This window comes from Brachyistius frenatus, unplaced genomic scaffold (genome assembly GCF_029030835.1).
Source record: "Brachyistius frenatus isolate BFR_SWC_R1_liver_20210118 unplaced genomic scaffold, ASM2903083v1 Contig_314, whole genome shotgun sequence".
NCBI lineage: Eukaryota > Metazoa > Chordata > Actinopteri > Embiotocidae > Brachyistius > Brachyistius frenatus.
In genome coordinates this window covers 179,962-194,560 of record NW_027210913.1, presented here as the reverse complement: position 1 = coordinate 194,560, position 14,599 = coordinate 179,962, and the positions used below count along the sequence as shown (strand labels likewise).

Below are 14,599 nucleotides of genomic sequence, written 5' to 3'. Positions count from 1 at the left end.
TGAGGCATCAATAAAAACATTAGCGTTGACAACCTGAGCAGCTGTCTGCAGCACAATCCACAACACAATCAAATGCATAGGAAGAGCTTCAACAAGTTCATAAAGGCTTTTCTTTTTCAAACAAGGCAAAGTTTTAAACATTTATACTTTTAAGATGGACCATTTATGAAAAGGATGATATCCACCTCAGATGGACTAGGTGTGCTTTTCAATTGTTTAACTATTGTTAAAAGCACTAATGGCTTCAGTGACGCTCACTAACATGTTATGGAAATTCTTATTTACCTAAATTTCATGTATTAACACTTCAAACACAACAATATGACTTTTAGAATTTGAGATTCATGACAAGAGTCTATTTTGAAGAATATTGTCTATAATAAAGCAGACTGGCTTGGTGCACATCCATAGACACTATCACAGAGAAAATAATTTAGATCATTAGTTATAGCATGTCTAAAAACAAGGAAGACGGCCACATGTTAGAGATAACATGAGATCAGGGGCCACAATTCTTGTCTCTCTGTTGGTAGCTGTGACAGTTTCTAAGTAGGCGTCAGTAAGGCTGAAACAAGTAAAGCTTGAAAGGAGGGAGAAGCGTAGCGGCGCAGAAGCTATGAAGGTGAAGTTGATCTATTTGAAGGAGGCCCGGACCTGACGGCTCTTCAGGGGCTGAGGAGGCCGGTAGTTGTCCACCATGCAGCAGGGAGCTTCTCCGTCTCCGGTGAAGAGGAGGCCGCGGAACATGGCCATCTGATGAGGAAGGAGAGATGAGCAGAGAGGAGGAAGAGAGAAACACAATTAACATCAGATTTCTGCCTTTTAAGAATTTTGAATCCATGGATGATTGATATTTGTATAACCGGAGCCTAGAAAAGCCTTCAAAGACGTAACTGAAGGTGTGCGTGGGGTCGGCGGGGGAAACGCTCATGTGCAGATTGGGCAGCCAACCCATGATGCTACTAAATGAGCAACTTCTATTCATCTGAACAGGTGCCATCTCTGAGTTCAGTATGCAGTTGTTTCCTAATGAGAAATAGTATTTTGTTGTGGCTATAGAACCATTTCTGAAATGCAGATGGTACAAACAGTGAATATTGTATCGAAACCAGAACAATAAAAGATGAGCAGGAGGTCTCAAGTCTTCCGTTGGTGAATCAAAGTGGACGTCATTAACAGAGAGGCCTGCATTTCAGAGGTTTTTTACTCTTCTACTGAACATTGATTAGTTGGATCACATTTAATAATCATCTATAATTTTCATTTATAATTCATCAGTGCAACATTCATGGGACATCCGGACCTTTGTTACATTTGGCACTTGCTTCGCTCTCCCAAACGTCCGGTCTGTTTTAACTATTCCCATCAAATAAAGGCAAAAATGAATTTGATGCAGTCAGCCACTTCACTTCTCCAGTTCATCTCCAGTCCAGTGTTGGGACCCCCCCTATCATCACCCCTGGGCGCTTATCTCTCAATTGCACATGGTGAAGCAAAACACACCCGACTGATGCTGAACGTTGTTTCATATCGCACATGACAGTGATATTAAGATGTACATTATATGGAGACTGTGCAACAACAGAAACAGCATTCGCTACTCTATGTGACAGTCCACATATATGACTATAACTCTGTGTGTGTGTGTGTGTGTGTGTGTGTGTGTGTGTGTGTGTGTGTGTGTGTGTGTGTGTGTGTGTGTGTGTGTGTGTGTGTGTGTGTGTGTGTGTGTGTGTGTGTGTGTGTGTGTGTGTGTGTGTGGACTAAAGCAGCAGCATGGCATCAACAACAACTCCTCCGAGAGCAATTTAGACTGAAGCTAGGTGGTAGGCCTCGATTTAATTTAACTTCAACAGGCTCACTCAGCAACATTTTCACATCCGGGTCACAACAAAGTACGAGCTGCGTCATACTGTTGTGTGTCAGGGTATCAACATCTGCAGTATCTATGTATATAAGCATATGATGTAGTGGCTGCATTCAGGCAGGACTGTATGTTTTGTGTCACATGAGGGTTGAGTTCACTTTGAGATATCATTTCTAACGGTCCACTGGAGATACGGGCTGTCAGTGTAATCTCAGTGAAACATGAGGCACGTCAGGTTCAGACCCACCCTGCCCTGCTCTAACATGGCTTCACTCTTGTCCTGGTCAATGTTCGGATTGACACTCTGGTCCCTTAAAGTACGCACCAACACCGAATGAGATGACTACCAAATCAAAGTCCAATGGGTGTACGAGGTTGTTGGAAAATACTGTAAAAAAAGAGACAACCACCTCTCTGTACTCAGCAGAGACTGACCTGCTGTTTCTTCTGATTTCCAAGACTCCCTTAAAGACTTTTAATTTCTAATTTTAAGATGACGCTATTCAGATTTCACTGAAGAATTCAGCATCAATCTCACCAAACTACATGTCTGAAAATCTGAACAGAAGAATCATGTCAAACCCACATAACAGCAGGTAGGCTGCCATGAAAGAAGTCTGCCACAAGTACACACTGTCTGTTGAGTGCACATTAACAAACACAGCCACATGTTACATATTTAGACTAAAACAACACTGATGACCTTCAGACCGTAGCCATATTTAAATGACCTACTGTGATGACTGGCTCTCAAACTGAAGTTCATTACTAAACACATTTATTACTTTATCCTGCCATGCAGTATCAACAGCAATAACTCAAGTGTCACTGTGGCCTCAAGAATCTGCTGAGGAGTGACTTTTAATTTACTTATTTAATGTAAGTGGATCAATTAATACAAGGTTGTTTTTGTTTAATATTTGGGGTATTTTATACTGTTTTTGGAGGCGAGCATTTTTCCCACCGACTCAGTAAGGAAATGATGACAAATAACAATACAGTTCTCTTCTGAGGTTGTTGGAGGCATTTAAATGGTAACCAAGAGAGAAGCTGTAAGTAGCCATGGTTGTCTAAAGTGTAGGACTAATTACAACAGGAGCGGCAACCAGCAGTGATGTCATCAAGCATCAGTGATGTCATCGTTGGTTTGTGAACGTTATGAATCCTCCAGTTCAGATTCTGTCCGTCACCATCTTTGCTAGTTCGGAGCGGTTTGGAGCAGGAAGTGACCATATTTGGACGAGCTGGGGGAGGAGCCAGCGGTGGATCTGACCGATCTGATCGGAAACCTGACGATATTACGTCCCGCCCACTGATAGCTGTAACCTGACTGCACTACAGACCTGTCAATCAAACAGACACGCCCCCAAAAACAGGTCTTCTTGAATCTTCTTTTCTAATGAATGAGGGATTATTTTCAGATGGACCTCCAGAAAACTAAGAAGAAGGAGTGACTTTAGCTAACAACACCGAGAGAACTGATGGACACATTTTATTCACTTTGGATTTGATGAGAGAAGTTGAATGGGAGTCTATGGAGCCGGAGGCTTTTTGGAGCCGACCTCTAGTGGCACTCGCTGGTATTGCAGCTGAACACACTTCTGCATCGGAACCATTTTTCAGACTGGATAGTGGTGGTGTATAGAGAGATGTGTAGAGAGATGTATTTTTTGTTAGAGATGGAAAATAAATGGATTGACATATCTGAGTATAAGGTTTTAGTTTTTTGACAACAGAGGATATAAAAAGCCTCTCGGAAGAACACCATCCACTGGTGGTCTCATATAAACCACTGACACAGCAAGGTGTGTCAACACTCTGTAAACCGAAACAAATTGTTTTGTACCTGAGCCCAAAGAGAGGTGAAAAATATTGGTGTTATATTTCCAGCTGTCAGTGAAGACTCTATATCAGGCAACACTCCTGTGGGTTGTATCAGGGTAGAGTGACATATGAACTCTATATCATCTTAAAGGTTAGTTGACTTGTTTCCTGCATACTGTGTGTTAAGATCCTGTTTAATAAGGGTTTATCTTCATATATTTTTGCTATTGTTATTGTTTGATTGAAACATACTGCTTACACTACAACCTGTTATGTAGCCTTCCACTGTTCATGGGGTTGAATTGCATCTTGTAGAGACATTATTTTCTGAGAGCATTCATCACCAGTGCTCAAAAGGAACTCAGGATCTTCAGGACAACCATGCACAATATGTAGAAAGCAAGTTTACAGTATCAGCACTCTGGATCACACTTTTACATGAGAAATCCAAACAGACACATCACACAGACTAGGGAACAGTCTGACGGTACAATGTGGAATGTAACATGAAAAATAGGTCAGCTTGCTTTTCCCTCAGATGGAGTTTAAATACGAGCCCCACAGACAAGACATCAATAATCTCACTTTTATGGTGTTGATCCATCCAATAACATTCACAAGGGGTGGGGCTTAGTAGGAAAGGCCATAATTCATTAACTCTATTCCCAACCATCATAAATATTGGTAGATATTTTCACTACATGTTTGGGAATATGCCTCCTAAAGCATCTTGAGCCTGACCTCCAGGGGCGCCAAAAAATATCAAAAAGTAGTACCTCAAAACCTGGTCAACATGATGTGTGTCAAGCAAAATCTGAAGTGACATCTTCATTGGTGCATGTGGGCGTGGCCTATTTGTCACTGCGCTTCATTTTATGCCTTTACTTACTTTAACCGTGAGCGAGAAGAAGCTACAGACACGAAACATGGTACCATGACGGGATTATTTTCAGATGGACCTCCAGAAAACTAATAAGAAGGAGTGACTTTAGCTAACAACACCGAGATAACTGATGGACACATTTTATTCACTTTGGATTTGATGAGAGAAGTTGAATGGGAGTCTATGGAGCCGGAGGCTTTTTGGAGACGACCTCTAGTGGCACTCGCTGGTATTGCAGCTGAAGACACTTCTGGATCAGAACCATTTTACAGACCTGAAGCTATGAACACTTTTATATCCAGTCTGTGGCTTGAACCTGTATGTGAATCAGTAGTTTTTGGTTTACCTCTGTGTCACTCCCTCCACCCACCGGAGGTCCTCAGAGTTTGAGATTTCCTGGACATTTTATTGCTGAATATTTTTGTCAGCTGATATTCTGTTGAGATTCTGAACTCCTACCCTGCTTGTTTCTACTGTCGGGACTGTGTTTTCACTGACAAATCACAGCAAGTAGAAGCTCTTTGTCTTCTTCTACCATGTAGGCTACCTCTCTGACCTGCTTTTAGTTCCTCCCTCTTGTTGAAATTGTGACCAAATCTGCAAATTGCAGCTTGCGGCTATATTTCCTGCAAATTTTGTTTTTATGAGGATAGAAGCTAGTAAGTTTAAAGATAAGTACCTGTGCAGGGCTGACACTGATTGGCTCCTTGAGGACGATCCAGGTGACGCTCTCCAAGAGGGGTGGAGTAGTCAAAGAGCCGTCGTAGGTCCAATAATCCAGAGAGACAGGAAGAAGAGACTTTGCATCAAAGTTGGCAAACGTGGTCTGTTTTCCCTGCAGGTTTCAGGGAAGAGAGGATGAAGTGAAGGAGCAAGAAGGGGGAGAAAGGAAACATGAATATGGAGCTGTTAGTTTTCCAAGCTCAGGAGCTGCTCTTCGTAGACAGTCGGGACACTTGAGTTGAGCAGAGATGGGTTTTTATGAATTCTGTTTTTACCTTGCCCTTAATAGCATCCAAGGCATCCAGAACTTTCTGAAGGCGGGGGTTGGCAGCACCAATCTGAAACAAAACATATCATTTTGAAGACTCTTCTTCTTTAAATACAGTATTTGTTTTCCTTTTCTCTTTTAAAACTTCCCACCCCACGTATGTACTCATGATTCACCTTGAGAAAGACCCCGACCACAGCGAGTCCGTCGGGCTTGTCGACTGCCTCTCCAAAGCTGGGATACTTGGTGTTCCAGTGCACCAGGTGAAGCTAACAAGAAAAAATACCCATCAAAGTTTAACTATTAAAGCACAAAGTAGAGTCAGTGTACGAATATGATCTAAAGAGACAACCTGTCACAGAACGCCACCGAGATGTTCACTCAACAGAAACATGCGTTTGTTTTAGAGGCATTTTGTTGCTATGTAACCGTGTTTTTAGTCAGTGCTGTGAAAATGATTGTACACAAGTTTGAATGATCCATAAAGGTGAACAGAGGGAGCCATCAGTTACCATAGTTACCAGTTTTATGCTTGTCATTCGCATTCACTCTCCAAACCTTAACTACAACTGGGACAGTCAGATATATTGTCTTGTCTCACGGTAGCTGAGGATCACTGTTAATTAAATGTTGAGATGTAATTAAGTGCTACATTGAAAAAAGCACAATAATTTTAACCCTGATAGTGAGAAGAAGCAGCCTGATGACATGAAGACTGACAAGTCATAAACATGAGAATATTTCCCATAATGACCTTCGCTCCCACATGACATGGATGTAATATTAGTCTCAACACTGCAGGGCCACAGCCGAGATATGTTGATGTGACAGGTTCGACTTAAAGGTCTAAACTCTGTTAAAAGGCTGTTCACAGCTTCAATGTGCCGAGGATCAGTCAATGTAAGTTATATTGTTGGTGTAAGCGTATTTTATTCCCCCTTCGGGCAACAACAGAAGCTCCGGCAGCCTCAGTACCTCACAGGGGAACTTGATGCCGTTGACAGTGTGCTCGGAGCCTCTGTCGTCACTGGCTCCCCAGTGGAAATGAAACTGCTTCAGACGGTACGTTCCAGAAATAGGACCTCCAGTCAGCGCTGGTGAGAACAAAACAACAGATTCATCAGACACAGTCAGGAAAACACACATTTTATTGTCTGTTTTAATCTATTTATGCTCATTAGTCGATAACAACATGTTATGACTTTGGTTCTATACTTTTAAATTTTCACTAATATTGTCATAGTGAATAAAAGACACGGCCGTATTGCATTTTGGGAAATGAGGGAATAAGGGTTTTTTGAAGCTTTAATATGGGTATGTCTGGATATGTTTTTCTTTAATTTGGACTTTTCTTTTTTTTAAATGTCTCTTGTGGATTCCTCATTAACTTGTAAATCACTGAATTATCCATTTTGCTTAGCTGTTCACTTAAAGGTCAATCGTTTATGTCTTGGTTGAACCTTTCTGTTCTGGTATGATGCTTATATATGGTAACAAGCAGTTTAAGAGTGTACCATTTTTATATGGTTTCTATGATTTCATTAATAAAAAAAACCTAATTGTAAGTGTAATTTAATTATCAAATTTAATATTATAAATTTATTTCATAATATTATTATAAATTATAAAAAAATTCCGCTCTGTTCAACAATTAACATTATACATGCAATGTCAAACTGTTTGCAATAACACTGGACCATTTGCACTAGGTGTAATTGGTTTTTTGTTTTTTTTTAGCTGTACATATGTCTGTTTATGTTTTATATGTCTATTTATGTCTGTTTCTATGTTTGTACATTGAGAGAGAAGTTACAACCAGAGACAAATTCCTTGTACACAGCAAATTCACATCTTTGGAATAAACTCTCTGAGTTCAAATCAACTCTGTTTGCTTTGTTACATGAGAGCATCGGATTCACTCTCAATCAGAGTGAAAGGAACTCTTTTCTGGGAGTTGATTTTCAACACTTTTCAGGAGTTGAACCTGAAATCTTTGGGAGTTAAAACTCCACAACCATGAGGAGTAAATTTGACTTTAACCTTGAGTTGTTTTAATATGAAACTCTTTTACAGTGTTAACATTAAACACTTCTATTTTTTTTTTTTTTTAAATGTTTGACATACAGGGAGTTAAAACTTCATTTCACTTGAAAGGGTTCTGGTCAGACTGACAATAAGCTAACAACATATGTGGAACACATTTATATATGACAATTATATGCAGTGTGATTATATGCAGCAACAATTAATGCTGCATGGAAACTCAGTGTAACAACATAGAAACTGACTTGAGTTAAAGTGACTGATTGGTTTATGTTAAGTTCCTCCCTTGTACACTTATGGTTTTGAATGACAGCCCCATTTTATTTATCATTATGTCTTCATTGAAATGTTAATAACAGCATGTTTTAACATAACTAAATATAATTTCTACCCATCACTTAGATTTAATTTAGTTACTTCATTCTCAAAAGTTACGAAGAAATAACTAAGGCATGCTGGGAAATGCTAATACATCAACAAAAATGTGCAGTAAACAGAAACTGTTGAACGATGCTCCTCAACACTCAGAGAATGAACACCAGAATATCACCAGAGTCTCTGAACACCAGCTGGAGTCTAACTTAGAACATAAACTCACAAAATCCAACTCTTTGTTTAAGTCCAGGATATTTCACTCCAGAAATTTGCCGTGTCCGTGTAAACATATCTGGCCAATAAAGCTGATTCTGATTCTGACTCTAAATATTCCTTTTCTTTCTGAGATGTACTGCAGGATGAAAGTGGAATAAACGGTGTCAGGCCCCGGGGTGAGGTGCTGCAGATGTCTGTTGACCTCCAGATAATGAACCGGGTTAACAAAGTGCTGACATCATCACACACTCTTATCTGCTCAAGCACATACAGCAGGGGTGGAGGCATAAACAAGATGCACAAACTAAACTAACTAATATGAATATCTACTGGGAGTATGAAGGATTGTATACATTTTAGAATTATTTAATAAAAGTCAGATTTGTGGGTTGATAGTCTGTCTTTTTCTGACCTTTTTTATGTGACACAACTTTATTACAGTTGATTACTATAATCTAAATGATTAATTATATTTGATGATGTTCTAAATATTGTTGAAGCAAAATTGTGTCCAGAAACTGGACAAAAAACAAGGAGAAATAGGATTACATATCTCCATAAATAACCCAGTGTGCTTACTGGAGCTGTCGGTGTCGTCCACAAAGTCCACCTGGAAGGAGTGTCCGTTGTTGAGGATGCCCTTGGCATCGGACGGGTCATACTTGAGCTTCAGAGGCTTCAGAGAGGTGTCGTATTGAGCCTCCTTGGAGACCACGTTGATGGGAGACTGCCGGGGCCCGTTAGCTATAGGATAGTCTTCAGCCCACTTGTCCGGTCCTACAAAATACAATCATAAATGTGCATATGCTAACACGACACTGCAATATTATGTTGTCCACTACACACAGATGATTTAAACTCTGTGAAGAAATTCCACCAGATTGAAGATAAGAAAATAATTCTCACTTCTGTCGTTTATCAGGTTGAAGTGTGGAGGGAAACCACCTTTGTGATATCACAGTTTAAAAATAACCATAATAGTAAAATTTTACATGAACAAATCTCCTCAGTGTGATTCACACGTTGTTTACTGAATAAAAACAACATTACCGTGCAAAGGCATTAACAAAAAGGAATTAAACGTGCAGAGAGGATATCATGAGAGTCGGCTATGGAAAGAAACAGTCAATTCAGCTGGGTTTTACTCGCCCATGTTTTAGTTGAGCATCTGTTTTAAATGGAAGGTGTGAAAAAAATTGAGGAACTTAAGTGGAAGAACTTCATCACTTGAATTTAATTTATACCTTATTGTACCTTAAATCTCCCCCACTGATAGCAGAAACAAAACAAAACAAAACAAAAATCACATTTTTCATCCACACCTGTTGTCGTTTAAAAAAAATATCAGACAAAATAAATAAAAAGCCTAATTTTAGTCATTTATCCATTAATTGTAAAAACGGTTGCATTTTTACTTACTTGTACTAAAATAAACAAAATTTTCAGAATATATGGTCTACATAATGTTGATGTAGAAGTTTGCTAATCCAGATGCTCAATTTAAACTCTTAATAATAGTTTTTAAAGTTAAAATGCGTTTTCAATGTACAAGCTGAGTTACAGCCAACAGAACCTGGAAATATCTCCATATCTCCAGTTTTCTGTTTGTGAAATGTTATTTTCCTTCAGTTTTTAAAGTAATGAAATTATTCTTGGGGTTTGGCAGGATGGTGGCTTTGATAGACTGTCTGAAGTAATGCATAAAGCCCGGCTGGATGCTGTGAGGTCCTCACCGTCAGTGGGTCCGTATCCCCATGCATGAGACATGGCTGCTCCTGCTGTATGCTGCCCCGGTAACACAAAGAATGAGAAATACAAGTCGGGTTGCAGCCGAGAAGAGGCTGCAGAAGCGGATGAAGAGGACCTGGTGAAAGACACCGGACGGGACGCTTTATATAGGCTCTCCCAGTCCGCGCACTGGTGGGTTTGGCTTGCCGGTTCTGAAGCGGGCCGTTTAATCAGGAGAGCAGGGCAGCCATCAAGAGATGATGGTGGCGTCCTTTGCTCGCGGAGCTCTCAGCCGTCATCCCTCCTCTTCTCTCCGCCGTCCACACCTGCGTCTTCACAGAAAATGCAGAGACTGAAGAAATATGTCGGTGCTGTGTCTCCTGCAGTCTGTCCTCTCCTGGCAGAGACGGACCAGTCCCCGATGAACGGCCGTTATCCACACACATCCTTCAGATCCATCCTGACTCCCGGCGCGACTCTCTGCTGCGGCAGCATCACTGTTCCTCAACCTCTCACTGATTCTATCCCAACATCCTAAAGCAGGCTTCCTCTTCTCACCTCTGAACAGCGTTCACTGATCATAGCTATCTAATTCCTGGTTTACGGCTTTCTTAAGTCTGCATGCTGCACGGAGTGTGCATGCCTGTAGCTCTCTGCAGGGCCGCTCACAGCTGTTCAGGGACCGGAGCCCCCAACCCTGACTTTCAAAATCCAAACTGTTTCACTGATTATTGTTCATGTTTTCCCCATAAAATGTTTACAAGCACACACACACACACACACACACACACACACACACACACACACACACACACACACACACACACACACACACACACACACACACACACACACACACACACACACATAAGTGTGCACAGCCATCCGTATTAGGACATTGCATTTACTAACTCATTGTGGACAGACTATCCCATACTCTAACCCAACAATACACACAAAAAAGATAAAACCATAAGTCCACTAGTGTCTGTACTGGCCCGAGGTTTAAGAACCACTGGTTTATGAACTAATGTAAACCGCTGAACTACCAACTTACAATTTTTATTCAACATGTCTATTTTCCACAGACTTGGGAGGGTTTTGATGCATATTATGCATCCAGGTCATTTGGGGACGTGTGATAATCTTCCCAAGGTAATCTATGCAAGTAATTGTTTCTGCTTATATTTAATGTAAGATTTCTGAAACCTTTTGTTAAAAAAGGGGAAAAAAATAACATTGATTGCAGTTTTAGAAAAAATTAAAATATACCATATCTTGAAAATATATTTAAAAGCACAATTTATCTGATTTTTGTGAATCAGGTAAACATGTTATTGCAACAATGATTAAGATAACATGATTTGCGATGTAGACATAGATGACATGAGTCACAGGATACTTGGGGAGTTGGTATCACAATTAAAGAAAAGTGAAACGTCAATTCCATATTGAATTGAAAATAGACCAAAGACAACATCAAATGTTGAAATGAAGAAATTGTATTGTTTCATAAAAAATATTTGCTCATTTTGAATTTGATGGCAGCAGCTCATTTTAAAAAAGGTGTGACAGGATCATGTTCACCACTGAACTGCATCACTTCTTCTTTTAACAAGACTCTGGGAACGTTTTGGACCTGAGGAGACCAGTTTTCACCTCCCAGATTTTTCTAAAATCAACTGAAAACATCTGTGTAACAATGGTTGTTTTAGTTTTATTTATTTACGCCACTTTGAGTTTTGTTTAAATTTTAAACTTGATTTTACTTTACTATTTGCTCTATTCTTTCTATATTGACCTGTGTCTTGTCTTAAAGTCTGTTCTATGTCTGAAGTAAAGAAAGTTGAATTGTCTTGTTGGGAATGTTTTTTTGCTCTGAGGCTAAATTATCAAGATTATTATTAATATTGCATAGACTTATACATACACACTGTGTGTGTGTGTGTGTGTGTGTGTGTGTGTGTGTGTGTGTGTGTGTGTGTGTGTGTGTGTGTGTGTGTGTGTGTGTGTGTGTGTAACAACAGTAAAAGACATTCTCAGTGAACACTTGATCTTAAGATAAACTAACATAATTATTTGCTGCCATCTTGTGGCTGAATAAGAGACAACAGCGACACTCTGCTTTTCATTCGTATCTGATCCCAGATATGCAGCATATTTATAATAGAACAATTAGGTTTTACAGTCACAGATGTACATTTGTGTACATATTTGTTATTATATCTGTTTTCAGCACAATGCACAGTGGAATCTGTACCATTGATCAGAAAGCCAAACCTTTATCTTTTTCTTTAATTTGTTAAATTGTTAGGGTTGTTAAAATGATTCAATTCAATTCAATTCAATTCAATTTTCTTTATATAGCGCCAAATCACAACAAAGGTTATTTCATGGCACTTAACACATTAAAGTCTTTACAGCAGAACTTTACAATATTATACAGAGAAACCAACAATTCAACAATTCAACAATTCCCACATAATCTAGGAGGGAAAAAAAACTCCTCTTTAAGGGAGAAAAACCTCCAACAGAGGGAAGAAAAACTCCCTTTAACAGGAAGAAACCTCCGACAGAACCAGGATCAGAGGTGGAGAACATCTGTTAACAGAACCAGGATCAGAGGTGGGCGGAGCATCTGTTAACAGAACCAGGATCAGAGGTGGGAGAAGCATCTGTTAACAGAACCAGGATCAGAGGTGGAGAACATCTGTTAACAGAACCAGGATCAGAGGTGGGCGGAACATCTGCTAACAGAACCAGGATCAGAGGTGGGCGGAGCATCTGTTAACAGAACCAGGCTCAGAGGTGGGAGGAGCATCTGTTAACAGAACCAGGATCAGAGGTGGGCGGCCATCTGCCTCGACCGGTTGGGGTGAGAGGAGAGCAGAGAGAGAAAAGGACAGTATGGAGATAGAAGAGAAGAACTGTTGGTGGAGATGACAAGCGCAGAGAGGGTTTCTGCCCCTCCAACACAAACTGGGAGCTGGTTCCACAGGGGAGGAGCCTGAAAACTGAAGCTCCGCCTCCCATTCTACTTCTGGAAACTCTAGGAACCACAAGTAGACCAGCGTACTGAGAGAGAAGTGCTCTGATAGGATTATATAGTTCTATAAGATCTCTAAGATATGATGGAGCCTGGTCATGTAGAGCTTTGTAAGTCATCAAGAGAATTTTAAATTCTATTCTTGATTTCACAGGAAGCCAGTGAAGAGAAGATAAAACTGATGAACATATTTTCCAGCCTAAGAACAAAATTATAAGCACAGATCCCACTATATACAGTAATCATAATAATAATAAGAAAAATGATAACATCAATATATATATATATATATATCAACAAACTTCTCACTCTGTTTTTAATGTCACTATTTTTTATTTCCAATGTATTCTTCCGGACCAAAACAAAATAAGGTTTGATAGATAAAGTAATAATATTGAAGAAATGTGCCCCAGCAGCTTTAGAAATATTTATATATTTCTCTATAAAATTCCATAAAATACCGCTAAACAGGATATTTTAAACAGGCACTTGAGTAATTTGGACAAACGACACATTTAATATTAATAAACTTTAATAAAAAGGGGGGGCGGAGGGGGAATCACAGCAGACGTAGTCGACACGTCTTCAATTATGTTCGCAGCGAGTTTTTCTCAAAAAGCTACAGAGCAACAACACAAACCAGAAAACCATACTGCCATTTACTCTACGGCTATTTAACAGGAGCACTAGCAAATATGAAATTATGAATCCTCTTCTGAAATTCCACCTTCTCATGTCCTACAGCGCCATCATTCACATGATGGAAGAGAAAATAGAAGAAGTCTTCACCACTGAAGCTTTCGTCAGATGGTGGAAGGATTATTCAGTAAATACTACAAAGATGTCAGTAAAAACTATTTGTTTCCGCAGTGGAAGAACAGAATTCAGAGCATGATGTGAAAGTCTTTCACAAATATTTAAGAAAAACTCAAACAAGTGAGGGTGAGCACAGAAACCATTTCTAATCCGTCTGTTTGTACAGGCAGACACCCAGACACATGATGTGGTCGGACATATTGCTGCATTCAGCAGCAGATGGACGGATTTCATGAGTTTGGAAAGAAAGAAAAGAGACATTTTTGGGGGAAAATGGAGACACAAAGTGTTCAAAATAAAATAATATACAACACTATGGAGAAAACATGTAATATTATGTTATGCTGTGGACAGTTTAAAAATGATTTTTTTTTTGTTTTTTTAATACAATTCCAGTAATTTTATTGGAGGTTTCTTTAGTTTGAAGAAAGTTGGTAGACAATAACACACTAACAGGCTCTAGTGAATTTGTTTTAAATGACAGAAAAAGTGACATAAAAGAAAACAGAAAGAGAAATGCTGTTTGGTAGAACATTTTGAAAATAATAAAACCTGCAAAAATTAAATAAAATGACCTGAAATTAACAGCTAGTGTGAAAATAAATCATCTTTCGTCCTGATTTCAAGTTTATATCAGACATTACGTCTATATTTCATATTATTTAAGTGATTGGTTAAAAATCTATTATTTGTTATTATATATATTACTCTTTTTTTAAATTTGATTTGGAACATTTGAGGTTCCTTTCCAGAGTTGTCAGTGTTTTGATAAAACCAAAGATATTAATGCTCGTTGTTGCTGCTCAGGTG

The 14,599-nt window shown here is 39.3% G+C and overlaps 1 protein-coding gene across 1 annotated transcript; it reads right to left on the bottom strand.

Moving 5' to 3' along the window:
- Positions 1 to 296: 296 nt before the first annotated feature.
- On the bottom strand, positions 297 to 10,585 carry cahz (carbonic anhydrase). The gene is made up of 7 exons (XM_069723029.1): positions 9,933 to 10,585; positions 8,779 to 8,976; positions 6,541 to 6,659; positions 5,742 to 5,834; positions 5,573 to 5,635; positions 5,254 to 5,409; positions 297 to 753 (listed from the first exon to the last, which is right to left on the bottom strand). Exons 1-7 carry the CDS (start codon positions 9,964 to 9,966, stop codon positions 634 to 636), a joined length of 783 nt encoding a protein of 260 aa, XP_069579130.1. The 5' UTR covers positions 9,967 to 10,585; the 3' UTR covers positions 297 to 633.
- Between the last annotated feature and the right edge of the window lie 4,014 nt (positions 10,586 to 14,599).

What these genes read in the sequence shown, in the direction of transcription:
- cahz (XM_069723029.1), bottom strand. Translation starts at nt 9,966, where the DNA reads ATGTCTCATGCATGGGGATACGGACCCACTGACG. An exon ending in TGGATGCTATTAAGGGCAAG is followed by an intron (nt 5,410 to 5,572) that starts GTAAAAACAGAA and finishes TGAAACCTGCAG; the next exon opens with GGAAAACAGACCACGTTTGC. An exon ending in TCAGTGTCAGCCCTGCACAG is followed by an intron (nt 754 to 5,253) that starts GTACTTATCTTT and finishes CTTCCTCATCAG; the next exon opens with ATGGCCATGTTCCGCGGCCT.